At 54.1% G+C, this 20,655-nt stretch overlaps 1 protein-coding gene across 1 annotated transcript in view; it reads left to right on the forward strand.

Annotated features, from left to right (window-relative positions):
• ME2 (malic enzyme 2) overlaps window positions 1-18,239 on the forward strand; it is a 37,606-nt gene extending 19,367 nt beyond the window's left edge. Inside the window, exons 3-16 of the mRNA XM_058823303.1 lie at window positions 251-384; window positions 1,655-1,804; window positions 2,383-2,458; window positions 2,826-2,987; window positions 3,565-3,668; window positions 3,933-4,042; window positions 4,152-4,249; window positions 5,097-5,210; window positions 5,297-5,417; window positions 6,264-6,406; window positions 10,813-10,915; window positions 11,557-11,627; window positions 12,165-12,263; window positions 13,419-18,239. Of these exons, the coding sequence (XP_058679286.1) occupies window positions 251-384; window positions 1,655-1,804; window positions 2,383-2,458; window positions 2,826-2,987; window positions 3,565-3,668; window positions 3,933-4,042; window positions 4,152-4,249; window positions 5,097-5,210; window positions 5,297-5,417; window positions 6,264-6,406; window positions 10,813-10,915; window positions 11,557-11,627; window positions 12,165-12,263; window positions 13,419-13,568 (1,635 nt within the window). The 3' untranslated portion in view covers window positions 13,569-18,239. The remainder of the gene's footprint in view (window positions 1-250; window positions 385-1,654; window positions 1,805-2,382; window positions 2,459-2,825; window positions 2,988-3,564; window positions 3,669-3,932; window positions 4,043-4,151; window positions 4,250-5,096; window positions 5,211-5,296; window positions 5,418-6,263; window positions 6,407-10,812; window positions 10,916-11,556; window positions 11,628-12,164; window positions 12,264-13,418) is intronic.
• Window positions 18,240-20,655: the final 2,416 nt, after the last annotated feature.

A 20,655-nucleotide genomic window follows, 5' to 3' on the forward strand; every position in this document is an offset into this window, starting at 1 on the left:
GGGACCAGCCTGGGTGACAGTGGAACAATTGCAAAAGCAGCTGTTATTTCACTTTTAAGCCCTTTGCAGCGGCACCTGTGTGCTGCTCTGCAGCTCCAGCGAGGACAGTCAGGTGTGGCAAGGTGTGGGCAGGGTGGGTGGAGAGGAGTGGCCCAAGGGTGAGGAGAGCCCCAGGAGGGGCAAACAGCGCAGGGTGCAGTGCCAGGGCTCCTGGGCAGCGAGTGATGGTTGTGCTCGCCTCTCCTTTCAGGGCATGGCCTTCACCCTGCACGAGCGGCAGATGCTGGGCCTGCAGGGACTCCTGCCTCCCAAGATAGAGACACAGGACATCCAGGCCCTGCGCTTCCACAAGAACTTGGCTAAAATGACTGACCCCCTGGAGAAGTAAGCGCTGTGTCCCGCGGTGCGAGCGAGCGGGAGCATCGGGGCTGGAAATGAGATGGAAATGGGAAAGTACTGTCTGGGGGTAACCAAACTTTCCAGTGCCTCCGCTGGGGTTTCAGTTCTTGGGTGTTGCTTTCGCTTGGGCACAGGTGTTGCTTTCATTTGCTTTCGTCCCGCAGCCAAATGAGGTTGGGAAGCTTTTTTTATTTTATCTTTTTTTTTTTTAATATTCCATGTTCATAAAGCAGCAAAAGAGAGCGTGTGAAAATCAGTAACAAAGCTGCAAACCTGCCTGCAGCCTGTCACACGTATTTCTGTGATGTGTAAGATGGAGTGGCAGGTGGTTAGAGCACAGCAGGTGGCATTCTGCCCAGTAAAAATGTGTGATAATGAAGGTAAACTGAGCGTTTGAGATACCAAAAACAGTGTTTAACATACGCAGTAGTTACTGCTAAAAGGGAACTACGAGAGTAGAATTTTAAGTCTCATAATGTGTATTTTTTAATGTATTTTATTACTTAACACATTGGTTTGGTGAACTGCAAAGGATTTAGCTGTGTTTTATTTTTCGGATGCCACGTTTTTAGCATCCCGTTACTGTTTTCACATAATCTTTATGTATCTCTGCCTGTGAAAATACAGTCTCCCACAGGCAGGAGGAGAGCTGGGATGGCTTGGGGCTCGCTGGACCACATCAAAGCTCTTTTGTTCTCATCAGAACTGAGAGATGGCTCTTAAATCCACAGCGGTCACTTGCTGGTCCAGAGCAGTCCTGTCATGTGTATTGGCCGAGTGCCCAGCTGCTGTGGCCTGAGGCAGATTGCAAATTCATTATCTTCATGTTGTTGGGTCAGCAGGACAGGGTATGGGTTGATACACAGCAGATTGGTGGGTAAACTTGCAGAAATTCAGATTTAATTTACACTTCAGAATGAGCCTTGTGGTAGGGCTCAGTTTGCTGCACGTGTGTGTTGGTGCTGGGATTCACATCTTCTGGATGGAAAATTATTTCACTGTAATTTTGTGTACAAGGGTGCTGAGCCTCCCTGCAGTAAATCCAGTAAATCCCTGGTCTGTCTTTAGTCACATTTGCCATTGCTCCCTTGCCAGCACACACACGGGGTGTCCCTCCAGCATCTCCATCTCACTGCTGCTCTCCTCCCAGCTTCCCCTTAGTGCTCCCAGCCTGGCTCAGGGACAGGGCCTTTCCCGAGGGAACACGGAGCGGGACACAGCCAGGGGTGTTTTTCCTGGTGCTGGTTAATTGCAGGTACATCTACATCATGGGCATCCAGGAGAGGAACGAGAAGCTCTTCTACAGGGTGCTGCAGGATGACATTGAGCGGCTGATGCCCATTGTGTACACGCCCACCGTGGGGCTGGCCTGCTCCCAGTACGGACACATCTTCAGGAGACCAAAGTAAGGCCACACACACTGCTTTTGTCCTTTCCTCTGCGTTCTCACCCGAGATTTAGAAGTGGTTTGTGTCATTTTCATCCTGGTGCGGCTAGTGCCACGTCAGGGCAGTAAACGTTTGTTAAAATCTATCTCAGGACACAGTGTATGTTGAGAAACAGAATGTTTGGAAGCAGACGTGGAGATGGGTCACATAAATATTCCCAAGTGCAGGGCTTCAGCACCGTTTCCAGCTCTTCCAAGTGCCGCACAGCTCTGTAATTCCAGGGGGGTTATCTCCTCAGCTGTCAGGGTCCCTTCTGTGGCTCTGAGGATCTGTGTCAGGACAGGGAGTGTAGATTGAAAGGGCTTTATGGACATCACCCTCAGCTCTGCTGCGGAGGGCTGGTTCAGGTGGGTTCCTCAGGTCCCTGCCCTGGGACAGGAACAGATATTGTCCTTAGAGCAATTTATTTCAGCAGCTGTAAGGCTTTGAATTTTAAATTGTCCTGTTTGGTATTTAGTTTTACAAAAGCAAGGTCATATTTCTAATTGTCACCCACAAAATATTTCTGATTTGTGGTTTTTTTTTTTTCTTTCAGGGGATTATTTATTTCCATATCAGACAGAGGCCACATAAGGTCAATTGTGAACAACTGGCCAGAGAACGATGTGAAGGTACGGTCGTGGTGTGATTTAGTTTCTAATTGTTATTCCATCTCAGCTGAGTCTTTTGAGATTTACTAGTATCTGATGGAAACATAAATATTAAGTAATGCATTCTGGCTCTTCAGTGATGCTGGCAGAATGCAGCTCATTAAGGTAATGCACATCTTAAAGATAAATGTTTCACCCTAAATGTGAGATTTATGGGTTGAGGAAAATATTCCTCATGATCTGTTCTTTGTTTGACTGTGCAAACTTACCTCAGTTTTCACCTGGGGAAAAAACACAGCTGCTATTGATCTAATCTTCATAAATTTCAGTGTTCGTGTATGATTTGACCTGCTTTTTTTTTTTTTTCGCTTTTTTTTTCTCCCATCAGGCTGTTGTGGTCACTGATGGAGAAAGAATATTGGGTCTTGGAGACCTGGGGGTGTACGGGATGGGGATTCCAGTGGGAAAGCTGTGTTTGTACACAGCCTGTGCAGGGATACACCCAGATAAATGCCTGCCTGTGTGCATCGACGTTGGGACTGATAACACAGTGAGTTATCTCTGTAAAAATGGGGTATTTTTAAAAAAACGTTCCATACTATAACTGAGGAATGTGCTCAAAAGGAATGCCCCCAAAAAGGGAGGAGAACCCCAGGATTGGGCAAACACAGCCCAACCCTGCCTGGAGAAAAGGGTGCAGTGGAAGAGTTCCTAGAAAAGGGAGTTACAGGATTCTAGGGTTTTTCTCTTTTTTTTTGTTATTTAAGATAAACCCACATATTTTATGCAAAGGGTAAAAGGTTTGGAGTTCACTGTACAGTGATTTAAAAGTGCCCATTGATTTGTCCGTGAAAGGGTGCATCTGGAAGTAATTGGAGTGCTGCAACACTGCTGCAAAACAGGCAGTCAGTTTTGACCTGACTTTTAAGAAGCTGGGGATGGGAATTAGATTTGTTGGAGCAGTTTATTGTTCACAGTATTGATGCAGCCATGACCAGCGCCGAGTGCCGGCTGAAATCACAGGGCCCTGCCGCGGTGCTGTGTGCCTGCAGCGTCTCGGGGAGAGCTGTGCTGGCTGTGCCCTGCGCAGGGGACTCACCTGCTCTCTCCCTGGCTTGCTCCTGCAGACCCTGCTGAAGGATCCCTTCTACATGGGGCTCTACCAGAAGCGGGACCGCTCGCAGGTCTACGATGACCTGATCGACGAGTTCATGGAGGCCATCACGGACAGGTAGGGCACAGAGCAGCCCTCACAGCCGTCCTTCGTCAGCCACCCAGAGGCTGGGGCAGGCTGCGTGTCTGTCCCTGCTGTCGGTCTGTCCCTCCCCGGTGACCCGGAGCACGCTGCCTGGGTTATCTGTGCGAGGCACAGAGCAGGGTCAGCGCTGCTGGGCTCTCCTGAGGACAGCCTGCTGCGCAGATGAGGGATGGCGTGCAGGCCCTGCTGCTCTCCCCTGCCTCTGTGCAGTGTTGGCATGTTTGCCATCCCCTGTAGGTATGGCCAGAACACGCTCATCCAGTTTGAGGACTTTGGAAACCACAATGCTTTCCGGTTCCTGAGGAAGTACAGGGAGAAGTACTGCACCTTCAACGACGACATCCAAGGTACACCCTTTGTTTGTGTTCCTGAATATCCCTGCAGGAACTCTTCCCAGAGCCACAGCCTGCCATGGAGGCGTGTTCAGCTGCCCTCAGATTTGCTCTGCTCTCACAGGGACAGCCTCAGTGGCCTTGGCAGGACTGCTGGCAGCCCAGAGAGCCACTGGGAAACCACTCACAGACCAGAAAGTGCTGTTCCTTGGAGCAGGAGAGGTGAGTCCTCTTAAGGGCCCAGAGCAGCAAGAGACATTTAAAATGTGTATTTTCTCATCGTGGAGTTTTACCTTCTCTGAACTCCATTGCAGAGCTTTTCATGCAAGGCCGGCTGAAATGCATTAGCAGAAAGCCCTAAACAGGGCTGTATGAAAGGTGTTTAACATTTGCAGGGACTCACATTCTTCATTTCCCTGCACGGCCTCGAAGGAAGCACCGGGATTCTGTGTATTTGAAGGGAAACTCACCATAAAATCATGGTGTGGTGAGACCATGTTGTTGATTTTTATAGCACCGGAGGGAAGTACAGGGAGTTCTTCTCAGCAAGGTGATTGATTCAGTTTGCAGCAGGCACCCGTTATTACTGGTGCTGCAGTGCCAGGAGCAGCCCCGTGCTTCTCGGTGCATCAGCGCAATTGCTCCTGTGGTGCTGACAAAATGACTTAATTATCTGAGAAGCTCTCCATCTGGGAACGGCGCTGGTGGCAGTAATTGGCCTGGTGTGCCTCATTTCTCCTGCCAGGGAGGGGACAGGGGCCAGCCCAGCCCCCTGCTGCCCTCTGCCAGCCCTGCCAGGGGCAGGAGCCAGGCTGGGAGCACGGGGCACGCAGCACGGGCTGGTTGGGTGGCAGGAGGGCTGAGCACCCTGTCCCTGCCAGGCTGGGCAGGCACAGCTCACACCCTGGGAGAGCTGTGCCTGCTGTCCTGCCTGCAGGGCTGCCAGGGGGCTGCCCCACGCTGGGAGACACTTGCTGTGTCTCAGAGCAGGCTCCCCGAGGGGCTCTGTGGGCTCTGATGGCTGACCTCTCGTGTGCCCTATCACCAACCCGAGTCCTTTCGCCGCCAGGCCGCCCTGGGAATCGCCAACCTCATTGTGATGGCCATGATGGAAAGGGGTGTTTCCCACGAGGAGGCCTCCAGGAGAGTGTGGATGTTTGACAAGCATGGCCTGCTGGTCCAGGTAGGGCTGCAGCACACCTGGGGTGCCCAGCACGGGTGAGCCCTGCCTTGCCCTCCCCTCACAGAGGAACCTCTGCTCTCCTGCAGGGCCGGGAGCAGAAGGCGGATCCCCACCAGGAGCCGTTTGCCCACAAGGCTCCAAAGGACATAGACATACCAAAGACATTTGTAGAGGCAGTGAATGTACTTCGGCCTTCAGCTATCATCGGTGAGTGAGCTTAGTTTTCTGTAATCTGGCTTTTTACTGCCTTTAATTTGTTATCAGGGTTCTGGGCAGCTTGGTGACAGCCAGCTGCATTTCTGCTGATGTAAAAAACATGGAAATGTGAGGTCAATTTTCTACTTGAACATACACTGGGCTGTGGTGCTCCTTCTGAGCCTTGTGTCCTTAGTGACAGAGAGCAGCCACAACCATCCTACAGGAGTTCCCTAACTGGAGTTGCGTGGGTGTTTTCTGACCCTCTGCAGTCCCCCCTGTGGTCAGGCTCTGCCAGCAGCTCAGCTGGAAGCAGCAGTTCCATGCTGCAGACCACCAGCACCTCTGGGGTCACTGGCATCTGTGGGTATTTACAGCTGTGGCTATCTGCAGAGAGCAGAGAGGATTACAGGTATTTCCTGCTGTGACTGCAGTTTCCCTGGCACGTGATTTATTTGGAAAAGGAGAGGGGTTTTAGGCAGTGCACAAATACATCATAGCTGTGTGTTTGTACCTCTGGGTTTGGGTGTGGTCAGGAGCACCGGTTCCAGGTGTGCATTGCAGGGATGAATCATCCACAGAGCACCTGGAATTCCCTCTTGCTTATCCAGGACCGTGTTCCTTGTAGTCATCAATACCAAAAAATAGGGTGAAGTAGGCTTCTGGAGCACACTGAGGAGCCGTTGCTGTGGAAATGGTGGGTGCCAGCCAGGCAGGAGCCGTGCCTGGCTCCATCTCCACTGCCAGAGGAGCTGTGCCTGGGGGAGGCTGAGGGCTGCCCTGAGCTCGGGGTGGGCTGGCTGTCCCTGCCTGGGGCAGCCAGCCCTGACTGTGGCTTTGTGTGTCCCCTCTCCCCAGGGGTGGCTGGGGCAGGGCGTCTCTTCACCCCGGACGTGATCAAAGCCATGGCTTCCATCAACGAGCGGCCCATCATATTTGCCCTGAGCAACCCCACGGCCAAGGCCGAGTGCACGGCAGAGGAGGCCTACACGCTGACAGAGGTGGGTGAGCCCGGGCTGGGGCTGCTCTGCTGGGGATTGCCCTGCTGGGGCTGCCCTGCTGGGGATTGCCCTGCTGGGGCTGCTCTGCTGGGGATTGCCCTGCTGGGGCTGCTCTGCTGGGGCTGCCCTGCTGGGGATTGCCCTGCTGGGGATTGCCCTGCTGGGGCTGCCCTGCTGGGGATTGCCCTGCTGGGGCTGCTCTGCTGGGGCTGCCCTGCTGGGGATTGCCCTGCTGGGGATTGCCCTGCTGGGGATTGCCCTGCTGGGGCTGCTCTGCTGGGGCTGCTCTGCTGGGGATTGCCCTGCTGGGGATTGCCCTGCTGGGGATTGCCCTGCTGGGGCTGCTCTGCTGGGGATTGCCCTGCTGGGGATTGCCCTGCTGGGACTGCCCTGCTGGGGATTGCCCTGCTGGGGCTGCCCTGCTGGGGACTGCCCTGCTGGGGATTGCCCTGCTGGGGCTGCTCTGCTGGGGCTGCTCTGCTGGGGATTGCCCTGCTGGGGATTGCCCTGCTGGGGCTGCCCTGCTGGGGACTGCCCTGCTGGGGCTGCTCTGCTGGGGATTGCCCTGCTGGGGCTGCTCTGCTGGGGATTGCCCTGCTGGGGATTGCCCTGCTGGGGACTGCCCTGCTGGGGCTGCCCTGCTGGGGACTGCCCTGCTGGGGATTGCCCTGCTGGGGATTGCCCTGCTGGGGCTGCTCCACTGGGGATTGCCCTGCTGGGGATTGCCCTGCTGGGGCTGCTCCACTGGGGATTGCCCTGCTGGGGCTGCTCCACTGGGGATTGCCCTGCTGGGGATTGCCCTGCTGGGGACTGCCCTGCTGGGGACTGCCCTGCTGGGGACTGCCTGAGCACCAGGGCTTGGATTGTTCTCTCACTGCTTGGGCTCAGGGCTGTGAGAACGCAGCTCTTCCTCCCCTTCTGGCAGCAGTCAATGGGGCTGGTGGGAAAAGAGGTCTGGACTTGTAGGTAACTTTTAGGTAGTTTTTAGCTTTTGCAAAGCTTAAAGTAGCCTGAGTCTTGTTACTGCTTTTTTTAGAGAAGGAGCATCAGTACTGTTACATGGCTATGATCAATTAACTCTTGTTTCTCACGGCTATTTTTAATTAGTTTGTGTTTTAATGAAGCTTGTTGGCCTCGCAGTAGGGACTCAGTGCAAGCCTTGCCATGTAATGGCTGAGAGAGTCCTTGGAGCAGGGCAGGAGTGGGGCTTGCACCAGTCCCGCAGGTGCCACCAGCAGTGACCCTGGGGCTCTCATGTCCCCAGGCAGGGTGGCCTCTGTCCCCTCGTGTCCCCGGGTAGGGGTGGCCCATGTCCCTGCCACAGCGGCTGTGTCTGGCACCCTGGCACCACCAGGTGCTGGAATGAGTCAGCCAGGAGCAAGCACTCCTGGTTCTGCGCCCTCCCCTGGGCCACTGCATCCTGCAGGGCTGGCACGCAGGGGTTTGGGGTGGCTTTTCCTTAATAGCTCTACCGTTATCCCAGCAGCACATCCCAGCCTTATGAAGCCAGTATTTTGTAGCTCTGTGTAGGTTTTTGTGCCAGGCTGGGAGCCTCTGCAGAGAGCCCACGGGGAGGGAGGTGGGGCAGACACAGCAGGACCCTGGGGCTCTGAGCAGCTGCTGGGATCCCTGTGCTGGTCCTGTCCTGCAGCTCTTGAGGGCTCTCATTCTTTTCTCTTTCTCTTATTTTGATACAGCCCCAAACCAAGTGAGTGGTGTGTGAAAATGGGTGGGTGGAGAGCTTTCCTTGTCTGCTGCTGCAGACTGAGCTCCTGCCTTGCGCTGCCCACGGGGCTCAGCATCACAGACAGCCCCGGCAGTGGCAGTGTCCCCCTGCCAGGGTGGCCCTCTGCTGTCCCCATCTGACACCCGGACTCTGTCCCGCACTCCTGGGGCTGTCAGCTCAGGGAATTGCTGCTCCAGGAGCCCTGCAGCAGCAGCCTCTGAGCAAAGTCTGGATCTTATCTCTTGTCAGTAGGATCATCTGGGCTGGAAAAGCCCTCCAAGGCCATCGAGTCCAACCATTGCCCAGCTCGGCCAAGGCCACCACTGTCCCATGTCCCCAAGTGCCACATGCACATGGCTTTTAAACCCCTGCAGGGATGGGGACTGCACCACTGCCCTGGGCAGCTGGGCCAGGAATTGACAGAGCTTTAGGTAAAGAAATTTTCCCTACTGTCCACCTTGAGCCTGCCCTGGCTGTTCCTCTGCTCCTGTCCCTGTTCCCTGGAGCACAGCCTGACCCCCCCGGCTGTCCCCTCCTGTCAGGAGCTGTGCAGAGCCACAAGGGCCCCCCTGAGCCTCCTTTGCTCCAGGCTCAGCCCCTGCCCAGCTCCCTCAGCCTCTCCTGGGGCTCCAGCCCCTTCCCAGCTCCGTTCCCTGCCCTGGACACGCTTGTAAATTAAGGTGGTTTAATATCTCTCAGATATCTTGCATTAACCAGAGCAGTGAGCTGGGCAGTGTTTCAGTTTCCAGTAAATAAATAAATTCCAGTATCTTGGATAGAAGGTAAACAGGAGATAGTTGTGCAGGCAAGACTTCAGTTGGCATAAATAAATGTAAAAGCTGCTGCCATCTCTAGCTGCAGGAGGCCAGGAGCACAGTTAGAGGGGGAGCCAGCCTGGTTTTTGCTTGCATTATGATGGAATACCAGCAGATGAAGAGATGTTTTAGGGCAGGAGGCAGAGTGTGCCATGCTGAGTGCTGTGCCCAAGGAGCTGGCCCTCACCCTGGCTGTCCCTGTCAGGGGCAGGGGCTCCCTGAGGCAGGAGCTGGAAGAGCACAGAGCTGTTTGCAAACTTTGAGCCCAGTGGAGAGGAGACATTTGGGTTTTTTCCTGTATTGGATCTGTATGCTCTTTTGCTAATGATTTTCCGTGTTCCCAGTTACTTGTGCATGTGGGTTATTTGGACAATTGAGCACTGCTGGTCAGTCAACGAGCTGGTGTAGCTTTGTTCCAGTCCTTACTCATAAATTCTGCAATGTTTATGTCTCTGAACTTTCCTGCAGCCACCCCAGCTGTCTGTTTCCACGGTGCTCTTTGGTTCTCTGGGATGTCCTCAGCTTGCCCCTCAGAATGTGTTTTCCCTTCAAGATGCAGTAATTACCTGGGAAATGGGCTCCAGAGCCCTGACTGCTGTGTGGCTCTGTGGAAATCTGCTGCTCCACCGGTTGTGTCACGCAGCTAATGCAATCTGTCACGCTGTCGGGGATCAGAGCCGTCACCCCGGGTGTCCCCAGGCCTCGGGGACAGCCTCATCCTGCCTGCTGCACCAGAGGCTGCACCAGAGGCAACAAAGAAACAAAGACGCCACCCTAACCTTTCCTTCCTCGTTTTTTCCCATAGATGACACCTGTAAAAGGCTGTCGATGCCCCTGTGTGTTCTGAGGGCTTCTGCTGCCTTTTAATTGCTTTTTCTTTAGGTCCTGTCCCCTCCTGCACCCATCTGCTTTGCTCCCTGCACAAAAAGGCTCTTGTCGTGGGTATGCCCTGACACCCAACACAGTTCCAGAGCCTCCAGCCTCTTTGGTAATTTGTTTTCAAACACAGTAGTCCTGAGAGCCTTAAAGGTTTTAAACTCATGTTCCTAAACCTGTTACTCAAAAGAAAGTCAAGATTTCTTTTTACTTTCACTGGCTTTACTGCTTGAGAAGGGGCTCATTTGTCTAGAGGGTGTGGTTCACACTCGGTAACGTTTTGCCATTTTGTGCACATTGAAATCGTTTCCAAAGGAAGGATAAGCAAACCACGTTATTCACTGCTCTGATTGCTCTCAGCAGCGGCAGCAGCAGCAGTCTGACACAGCAGTTCCTCTCTCTAACCCCACACCCTCCAGTAAGAAAGTGACCTTTTATTGTGCTCCAGCCTGCTCTGGCAGTGGCCATTGCTCATTGCAGAGTCCCTGTGGCTGTGGTGCTGGAAAGGGTTAACACAGCAGCACTGCAGTGGTGCTGGAAAGGCTTAACACAGCAGGGCTTCATGTGTCAGTCCCTCCAAGCATTGGGTTGTGCCCGAGTTCCCCTGCTCACAGCAGGGTGATCAGTGCCCCGTGTCTCCTGTGGCCCCTGGCTCCCGCTGGCTCCAGGCTCTGTCCGTGCCCAGCTCCCGCTGCCTCCAGGCTCTGTCAGTGCCCAGCTCCCGCTGGCTCCAGGCTCTGTCCGTGCCCAGCTCCCGCTGGCTCCAGGCTCTGTCCGTGCCCAGCTCCCGCTGGCTCCAGGCTCTGTCCGTGCCCAGCTCCCGCTGGCTCCAGGCTCTGTCAGTGCCCAGCTCCCGCTGCCTCCAGGCTCTGTCCGTGCCCAGCTCCCGCTGGCTCCAGGCTCTGTCTGTGCCCAGCTCCCGCTGCCTCCAGGCTCTGTCAGTGCCCAGCTGCCCCACTGACCCTTCCTCCCTCCCTTTCTCCTGCCAGGGCCGGTGCCTGTTTGCCAGCGGCAGCCCCTTCGAGCTGGTCACTCTGAGGGATGGGAGGACCTTCAAACCAGGCCAAGGAAACAACGCTTACATCTTCCCAGGTAATGAATGGAACTGTCACCCTTGGGCTCCCTTGCTGCAGAGGCACATCACTGAAGCAGCGTGCAGAGGTGGTGCCAGCGTTTGAGAGCTTGGACGAATGAGTGGCTGGATGGCAGACAATCAGTCCGGGCTGGATGTGGGGCACATGCATCCACAAGGAGCAAACCCAGCTGGATGTGGCTGAGAAAACAGAAGGGTGCTATTAAAGGCTTTGGGAGCTGCTGCTTGTTTGGGGAGGAATGAGAAAATAAATGTTAATACGCACTTGCAGTTATGTTAGTAACTCTCAATAGTTCTTGAAGTTGTATCTGCACAAGTGGTGTAGAAAAGTAGCACTGAGGATGTTCCTGTGCCTTGCCCTTCCCTCCCTGAGCTGCAAAGCTCCAGCCCTTCCAGAAGCCACCTGCTGTGGCCGTGGCTGCTCCCGTGGGTGGTAGCGGTGCTGTGAGTGTGTGGGTGTCCCTGCTGGGCCAGGGGGTGGGACACGGTCATCTTCAGCCCGAGCCACCAGTGTGTGCAGAAAGCTGCAGTAGGGTTTTCAGGGATAACACTGGGATAAGTGGCAGCTCCTGGCAGCAGGCTGCAATTTAAAGTGCACATTTACAGTGAAGTGTCCCTAACTGGCAGTGATTTCTTGCAGGCGTGGCTCTGGCTGTGATCCTCAGCAGCGTCAGGCACATCAGTGATAAGGTTTTCCTGGAGGCTGCCAAGGTGAGTCTGGCAGCAGAGCAGGCTGTGGCTTCTGACAGACAGGGATGGCTTGATGGGCACTCCTCTCAAACCCTGGTAAAACACAGTGGTTTCCTGTTTGGTTTCTGTTGGCTTGTCCCTCCACAATGAGAAAAAAAAATTGTTTTGACCAAACAAAGTTGTTTTTTGCCAAGGATCAGGTTCCATTGCGGCTGTGATGAGGTAGCAAGTCCTGTGTGAGTTACTGTGGCAGCAGGGCTGTCCCCTGCCCTGCCCTGGGTTCTGCAGCTGGCTCTGTGGCCAGGGCTTTCTGTGGCTCTGGGGGAGGGATTCATCCCCCAGAGTCCCAGAGCTCGTTTTGCCAAATGCTTGCAGTGAGTGTGCTGATTCTCAATTCCTCAGATCCTGAGTGCCTCACTGCAGTGCTTTGGGAGCACTCTGGTGCTAAGAGCACTGCAGCTTGGTTCTCTCAGGTGTTCTGGCACGTTATTAGTCACATTTGGTAAATAAAGTCACATTAGTAAATAAATAAAAACAGTGTTTGTTTCTCTGACTCAGGCATTGGCAGAGCAGTTGACAGATGAAGAGCTTGCACAAGGAAGACTTTATCCTCCACTGTCCAATATCAGGGAAGTTTCTATTTATATTGCTGTCAAGGTGAGTATGAAATATAAAATTGCACTGCAGTAAAAGTGGTTTATGTGTACATTAACCTGCTGAGTTGCACAGAGTGTGACCCTTGAATATGAGGTGCTTGGGCAACACCCGGTTCTTTGTGCCTGCAATAAGAGAAATGTATAAAAACGTTCCCTTTGTTGGATGCTTCAGCTTGGCAGCCACGATGGGCCAAAATTGATCTCCTCTGATTCCAGAAATTCAGTTTAGAGATCCCAGCTAAGGCGTGTGGGGATGTAAAGACACTGAGGTGCTCAGGAGAGACGACAAAGGACACTGCATGATTCACTGTGAATTAAGCGAAAGCAGTTTATTGTGCTTCTAAACATTGTTTATATTTACTTCTCATCTTGGCCTACACAAGATGAGAATTTTTTTCATTGGTAGCTCTGTTTGTCCATGCATGGTTTGGTTGGTAGCTCTGTTTGTCCATGCATGGTTTCATTGGTAGCTCTGTTTGTCCATGCATGGTTTCATTGGTAGCTCTGTTTGTCCATGCATGGTTTGGTTGGTAGCTCTGTTTGTCCATGCATGGTTTGGTTGGTAACTCTGTTTGTCCATGCATGGTTTCATTGGTAGCTCTGTTTGTCCATGCATGATTTGATGGGTATTTTTGCTTTGTCCATGCATGGTTTCATTGGTAGCTCTGTCCGTGCATGGTGGCTCTTCTTTGGTTGGTAGCTCTTTGGTTGGCAGCTCTTCTTTGTCTGTGCATGGTTTGGTTGGTAGCTCTGCTTTGCCAATGCAGGGTTTGGTTGGTAGCTCTGTTTGCCCATGCATTGTTTGATGGGTAGCTCTGTTTGTCCATGCATGGTTTGGTTGGTAGCTCTTTTTGTCCATGCATGGTTTCATGCTTTGTCCATGCATCTAAGACTGGTATCTCTGCTTTGCCCACGAGGCAAGCAGGCATCTTTTTATTAATCTAATTGACAGAAGCTGTGAGCGTCCTTTACTCGGGCTGACACCCCTTTGCCTGTCAGCAGCTTTCTGCCTCCTGTCTCTGCTTGCAATCGCCTTTCCATGCCCAGGCTGCCCCCTCTCTGCTCCAGAGCTGTTCTGTGCAGTGTGCATTTCCCGGCCGTGCCGCGCGGTGTGTGCGGTGCCGCGGGCTCCGAGCCGTGCTGTTCCCCTCCGCAGGTGATGGAGTTCCTGTACGCCAACAACATGGCCTTCCACTACCCCGAGCCGGCCGACAAGAACCGCTACATCCGCTCCAAGGTGTGGAGCTACGAGTACGAGTCCTTCATGCCGGACGTGTACGACTGGCCCGAGTCCAAGGTGCACTGACCAGCCCCGCGCCGCGCCTCAGGCAGCGCCGCCGCTCTGCAGGGATCCCCTCCCTCCCTCCTCAGACCAACTCTAATCATGAGCTTTCACTCCTCTAATTTATTTGCGCTCGTTTCGTTGCCTTTTTTTTGTTTTTCCCCCCTTACGCCCTGTTTTTCGCCTGATTTCTCCCAAGTACCTGGTAAACTGTACGGAAAACGGCATCTGCCACAGGGATGAGAGAGCCCTCCAAAATTAATTTAAACAATAACATTGTATTTCTAGCTTAGAGCCAGCACCACACCGAAAAATTCCATTAATGATATTTTAGCTACATGCATTTGACGATAAACTGTAGCTCTCTCATCACTGCTGATATCCAGAATTACTTATTTCTGCCTTTAATAATCAGTCTTCTAATTGTCCTAGTCTTGTCACACTGCATTAGCTGTGACATCAAGGGAGACCACTTATCCTAGAAAAAACAAAAGGGCAGTTAAAGACAACTTAGAGAGTCTGATGGGCCTTGTGTTTTGTTTAGTGTTTAAAGATGCCCATGTCCAGACATCCTTGTGGCATTGGCTGCTGTTTCCTTGAGGAGCAGTGAGATGTACATGTGTGGGATCTGCAGCAAAGTTTGCAGCTTTGTTTTCATCAGTCCATGAAATCTGTTCTCAGGAAAAATGTGAGCTAGTTCAAATTGTCCTTGGGAAGTCCTGAAAATAATACTGATCACTTAATAGCTTTTAAAAACAAAGCCATGCTGTCACAGATTAAATTTTATTGGGTAGACGTAGGACCTGAAGTAATTTATGGAAATCTTTTTAAAGATTTTACTAGGAGATTTTAAGCAATGCACTGCAAAATGGTTTACCAAAGGATCTTTACTTAATTTTTTCATTTTTTCAAGTTTCTGTTTTATGTAAGCCGGGTTGTTTTCTCCCTTGTTCTCACAACAAGACACGTGTGTGATGCTTTGTGGCACTGCTGACTCGAAAGCTCCAAAGTGGACTCAGCTGGAGGCAGCACTCGGTAGGCAGCGCTGGTTCCAGGTGCTGGCAGGGCTGGAGCAGGAGTGCTGTTCACACCAGTGAGTCTGCTGGATGCTCCCTGAGGCCTCGGTCCCGCCTGCTCTGTCACTGTGAGTCCTGGACCCAGAAGCTGCAGTGCTACAAGCCCTGCACTGATCACTCCAGCTTTCTGCCCTTACAGGTGCGGTTTGTCAGGGTCCTCGTGTGACAGCAGAAGGTCCCAGCTGAGTTTTTCCTTGCCAGGGTAGTGCTGCACGTTTGCTGCAGATGCCACAGTGTACACTCACCGATTCCCTTGGAGCGAGGCCGCGGGGCCCTGGTCGCTGCACAGGGACAGGCAGGGACAGCCTGTGGCTGCCCCATTGTGCTCCCTGCCCCGAGAACAGGCACCTGCCAGGAGCACAAACAGAGATACCAGGCTGCTCCAGTTTGCTGCAGCAAGGCAGGAGTAAATAAACACATGGATGTGCCAGCAGTGCTGCACTGGCAGACGCCATCCAAAGAGATAAAGCAGAGCTTGCTCAGGATTTACCCATGGCAAGCACTGCTCCTGTGTCCTCAGCTACACAGGAAAATGCAGTCTCCACAGAAGAGGCCAGAACAGAGCAGGGAAAATGGTCTCAGCACCCCCTTAGGCACCTACAGCCTGATCTCTGGCTCCAAAATTGTATTCACACAAAGTGCAGTAAACTTTGGGAAGGTGCTGCCTGCGTGGGCAAAGAGGACTGATTATATAAACACAGAAAAGAGTGATGTGGGGAAAAAACTGTGGTGTTCAAGCTGTGGTAAAGTGTTGTGTGGTGGGGCTGGAAGTGCTTCGCTGCTGAGTGCTGAGATGCACATGGGCAGGAGCTTGCACTTGCAAGTGAATGTACAAAAGACACCAACACACACACACACACATACATAGGATGTTTTTACAAATAGTGCTTTTTTCATCTATTTTTGCTATGCCTTGTTTGTATCGTATTTAAATTAGTGATCTTACTGAGAAAGAAATTATTTATTCAATGTATGAATTGTTTTTGCCTTCTGAAAATCCAGCTCTATCTGAAGCCTGTTGTACTGTGCCAGTGGAGTTCTGCACCACTGGATTCCAGAGTGCTGGGAACACACAGCTTCCTCCCTCCTGCCAGCAGCCAGTTAGGCACATGAGTGACAAAAACACACAAAATGCACCGATCCCATGTCCCTTCAGGCTGATTGTTTGTTCCCAAGGGTTGCAGCTGTGGCTCAGGAAGAGCTGTGGCTTGGGGAGGCTGCAGGGCCCTGCTTTGGGCAGGAGCGGTCCCGTTCTCAGAGGGATGGAGATGCCATTCCCAGAGGGAGGGAGATGCCATTCTCAGAGAGACATCCTGTTCCCAGAGGGGTGGAGATCCCATTCCCGGAGGGATGCAGATCCCGTTCCTGTGCGCCAGGCCCTGAGCATCCCCTGCAGCTTGCACTGTGGACATGGTGGGGTTTCCCTTCGATGCGCAGCCATTGTTTCCTGTTGGCAACAGGTAACCTGTCAGCTCACAGAGTTTTAAGTCCATTTCACTCTCTCTTTCGTCTTCTCCAGAATTAATTTTTTTTCATACATAGGATTTTAAGATACATAGATTCATGTTCAGTTTTCTTTCAGGTACAATTAATCCTTGAACTAATTGCAACTGCTAATCTTGCTGGCTAGTAAGGAACCAGTTTCCTTTTTTCATATTCTACTTAACACGATATTTTCTGTTTGCTGGTTTATTCAAAATATTTACTGGTCTTTATCTGTACAGAAAATTTTCTTAGACAGTATGCAAAGGGAAACAGGTGTCACCAGGATGCATTTTGTCATGTTACATAGTGTAAGTTAAAAAAATACGTCACCTAAAGGACCACCAGTGTTGTAGCTTGTCACACAGCCCCCGTGACTTGCCCTCCAAATGATTTTGTAAAGGACTGTCTTCCATGTCTCCTTGGGCTATGCAGAACCCTTCTGAGAGGATCAGGAGCTTGGCTGAGGTCAGTCTTCCAGGATTTGTCCAGTCCTTGCTTCCTTAAAATCAGCAGGACTGAGCCTCTTGGCAGCAACCTGTAGGAGTGTTTAGGGGAGAGTAAAGGTGTCTGATGGAGCACAGCCTTTCTTTATAAAATACCTGTGGGTTTGTTCAAAGCTGTTGCAAAGGTTTGTGTGTTCCTGAAGCCTCTGCCCAGCTGCCAACGTGACATGTAGAAGGAGACGATTAAAATGTTGTGTCTGATACATTTTAAACCCCCAGTGCGAGTTCTCAGTTACATTTGTGGACAGTGATGCATCCTGATCTGTTGTGTTTGTTTTCCAAGCTTCAAACCAAGTGACACTTTTTTACCTGCAGAGTGGTGTGTAACAGGTTTCCTGTGGTCGGTGCGTGTCTTCCTCTTGTACTGTTGTTTCCAGCACGCTGTTTTACGGGGATAAAGTAACTCTGTCACACTCCTCTGGTAGTACCCGCCAAGATGAACGATACACCTTTTAGTTTCTCGTTAGCAGCCCTCCCCTGCGTGGTGACTGTTCCTGTGGGAGAGTGGGGATCACTATTGTACAGCTCCCACCCAGGTTTCAGTTCAGCTGACTCCAGCCCCGGCAGTCCCGCTGGTTTTGTTTGGCTGCAGAGGGGCACAGCTGAGCCCCGCTGCCATGCCACAGAGCTGAGCCCCTCTGCAGCTCTGGGATCAGTGTGAGAGCAGCCAGGGCTGGCTGCAGAGGGGCACAGCTGAGCCCCGCTGCATTGCCACAGAGCTGAGCCCCTCTGCAGCTCTGGGATCAGTGTGAGAGCAGCCGGGGCTGGCTGCAGAGGGGCACAGCTGAGCCCCGCTGCCATGCCACAGAGCTGAGCCCCTCTGCAGCTCTGGGATCAGTGTGAGAGCAGCCGGGGCTGCAGTCTCACTGGATAAGCCACTGTCATTTCTGGATAAGCCACTGTGGTTTCTGCTCTCTGGGCGATCCGAGTGCTGCCCCGTTGTGTCACAGCCACGGGCGGCGGGCAGGGACCGGTGCTACACGGGAGGAGGAAATGCAGAGCAAAGCTCTGCTGCACTGGCCTGGCAGCTGGATTTGGGCCAAGCCGCTCAGCTGCCGCTGCTGAAGGCACATCTGACTCGCTGTGTGTGGGCCTGCCTGCCCTGCCTGCTCCCTGGGACGATCCAGCACGGCTCCGAGCGCTTCCCCGTGCCTCTGGCTCTCCCTGGGGATGGCAGGACTCACCCGGTGCCCCACAGCTGTGGCTGCAGCTGCAGCTGGAGGAGCAGCTTCTGTCACCATGTCCTGCTGGTGCTGCAGCAGCCCCGAGCTGGCTGCTGGTGCTCCCAGACTGAGCTCAGCTCTCCGCCTGCCATCGGCTTCGGCTCATCCATTCTTCAGCCAGATCCTTCCTAACGGGAATAGATATACTCTTAGGACTACTAAAGATGGCTGCCTCATCAACAAAACAGCGAAATAACCTGCATTTACTTCTATCTGAAACATATCTACCTTATGGAAATCAATGTGAGCCTGCTGGGGCGCCTGTGAGAACAGTTCCAGCCTGGTCTGTGCGGGGTTGGCTGTGCCTGGGAGGGTAATTGCTCAGCTGAAACTAAAAATGTATGTAAAATGTGAAGTGGTTGGGGTTTCTTCCTACTTTATAACGTTGTAACTCTATTGAAATGTGTGTTCTAGTCTTCTATTTTCTTAGTAAAATGCATTCCCTTTGCCTAAGTCGTACCTGATGTTTTTTATTCTGGGAAAAAACAAAACAAAACTCAAAAATGCTGGATCTATTCGGGACTGGGAAAAGTCCCTTTGCCAAAGGTCTCTGTAAATGGTTGCAAGTGATGATCTTTAAGGTCTTTTCCTAGAATCACACAATCAGAGGATGGTTTGAGTTGGGAGGGAACCTAAACGACCATCCTGTTCCACCCCTGCCATGGGCAGGGACACCTCCCACTGTCCCAGGCTGCTCCCAGCCCCATCCAGCCTGGCCTGGGGCACTGCCAGGGATCCAGGGGCAGCCACAGCTGCTCTGGGCACCCTGGGCCAGGGCCTGCCCACCCTCCCAGCCAGCAATTCCTAATTCCCAATGTGCCAAAATCTGTCCCTGCCCTCTGGCAGTGGGAGCCATTGCCTGGGTGCTGTCCCTGCCTGCCTTGTCCCCAGGGGCTGTGCAGCTCTCCTGGAGCCCCTGGAGGCCCTGGCAGGGGCTCTGAGGTGTCCCTGGAGCTTCTCTGGTGCAGCTGAACAGCCCCAGCTGTGCCAGGCTGGCTCCAGAGCAGAGGGGCTCCAGCCCTGGCAGCAGCTCCGTGGCCTCCTCTGCACTGGCTGCAGCAGCTCCAGCTCCTTGTGCTGCTGGAGCCAGGGCTGGGGCAGCTCTGCAGGTGGGCTCTCACCTGAGCCCAGGGGCACAGGGGCAGGATCCCCCTGCCCTGCTGCCCACGCTGGGGATCAGCCCAGGCCGGGCTGTGCTCCTGCAGCAGTGCCAGCCCCGCACCCCAGCAGTGCCAGCCCCAGCAGTGCCAGCAGTGCCAGCAGTGCCAGCCCCAGCAGTGCCAGCCCCAGCAGTGCCAGCCCCTCAGCCCCAGCAGTGCCAGCCCCAGCAGTGCCAGCCCCGCACCCCAGCAGTGCCAGCCCCAGCAGTGCCAGCCCCGCAGTGCCAGCCCCGCAGCCCCAGCAGTGCCAGCCCCAGCAGTGCCAGCCCCGCAGCCCCAGCAGTGCCAGCCCCAGCAGTGCCAGCAGTGCCAGCCCCAGCAGTGCCAGCCCCAGCAGTGCCAGCAGTGCCAGCCCCGCAGTGCCAGCCCCAGCAGTGCCAGCAGTGCCAGCAGTGCCAGCCCCGCAGTGCCAGCCCCGCAGTGCCAGCCCCAGCAGTGCCAGCCCCAGCAGTGCCAGCAGTGCCAGCCCCGCAGTGCCAGCCCCGCAGTGCCAGCCCCGCAGTGCCAGCCCCAGCAGTGCCAGCAGTGCCAGCCCCGCAGTGCCAGCCCCGCAGTGCCAGCCCTGCTGCCCTCAGCGCTGCTGCCCCTCCAGCTCCTCACCAGCACAAGCAAACTGCTCAGAGCAGCTCAGCTGAGAAGGAAGAAATGTTTTAGAACTCGAATGTTGCACCTCCCTGCCTTCGTGGCGTTGAGCCACCGTTTGAATGCAGAACAGAATGGAAAAAGGTGTGCAAAGTACCTCATCTCCTGGAAAATGTAATGCATTTTTTCTGAATACAAGGGGATTTTGGCAAGGTGGTGTCACAGCCACTCTAATAAGAACAAAGAATAACGGAATTTAAAAAAATTGTTATATTGCCTGGGCTGATCCCTCAGCGAGGGCAACCGGGCAGGGGGTTCAGGCTGGGGCAGGTCCGGCTCTCACCCACAGCGCCCCCAGCTCCTTCTCCCAGGGCTGCTCCCTCTGCTCGTCCCCAGCCGTGCTTTATCCCGGGATTGCCCTGACCCGGTGCCGCTCCAGCACCCGTTCTTTCCGACACACTCGGTCCGAGGGCGCGGTCAGCCCCCGCTCCCTCAGGCGCAGGGCGGGCTCTCCTCACGGCCCGCCCGCCCCGCCTGGCGCCGCCCGCGAGGTAAGGCCGGGACCGGGCCTGGGCTGGAACCGGGACAGGGCCAGGGCTGGAACCGGGGCTGGGGCGAATCGGGAGCGGGGCTGGGCCCCCCCAGCCCATCCCGGTGTCCCCGTGTCCGCCCCGGCCCCACCGCGTGCCCCGAGCCCCGAGCCCGGGCCGGGAGCGCGGGCGGAGCGGCGGCGGCTGAGGGAGCCCGGCCCGGGGTGCCGAAAGGAGAGCTCGGAGCCCTGCCAGGGCCTCCCGGAGAGCTGCACAGCCCCTGGGGACAAGGCAGGCAGGGACAGCACCCAGGCAATGGCTCCCACTGCCAGAGGGCAGGCACAGATTTTGGCACATTGGGAATTAGGAATTGCTGGCTGGGAGGGTGGGCAGGCCCTGGCCCAGGGTGCCCAGAGCAGCTGTGGCTGCCCCTGGATCCCTGGCAGTGCCCCAGGCCAGGCTGGATGGGGCTGGGAGCAGCCTGGGACAGTGGGAGGTGTCCCTGCACACGGCAGGGAGTACAAGTATTTTCAATACAAATATTTTCAAGTA

This window comes from Ammospiza caudacuta, chromosome Z (assembly GCF_027887145.1).
Source record: "Ammospiza caudacuta isolate bAmmCau1 chromosome Z, bAmmCau1.pri, whole genome shotgun sequence".
Classification (NCBI taxonomy): Eukaryota; Metazoa; Chordata; class Aves; order Passeriformes; family Passerellidae; genus Ammospiza; species Ammospiza caudacuta.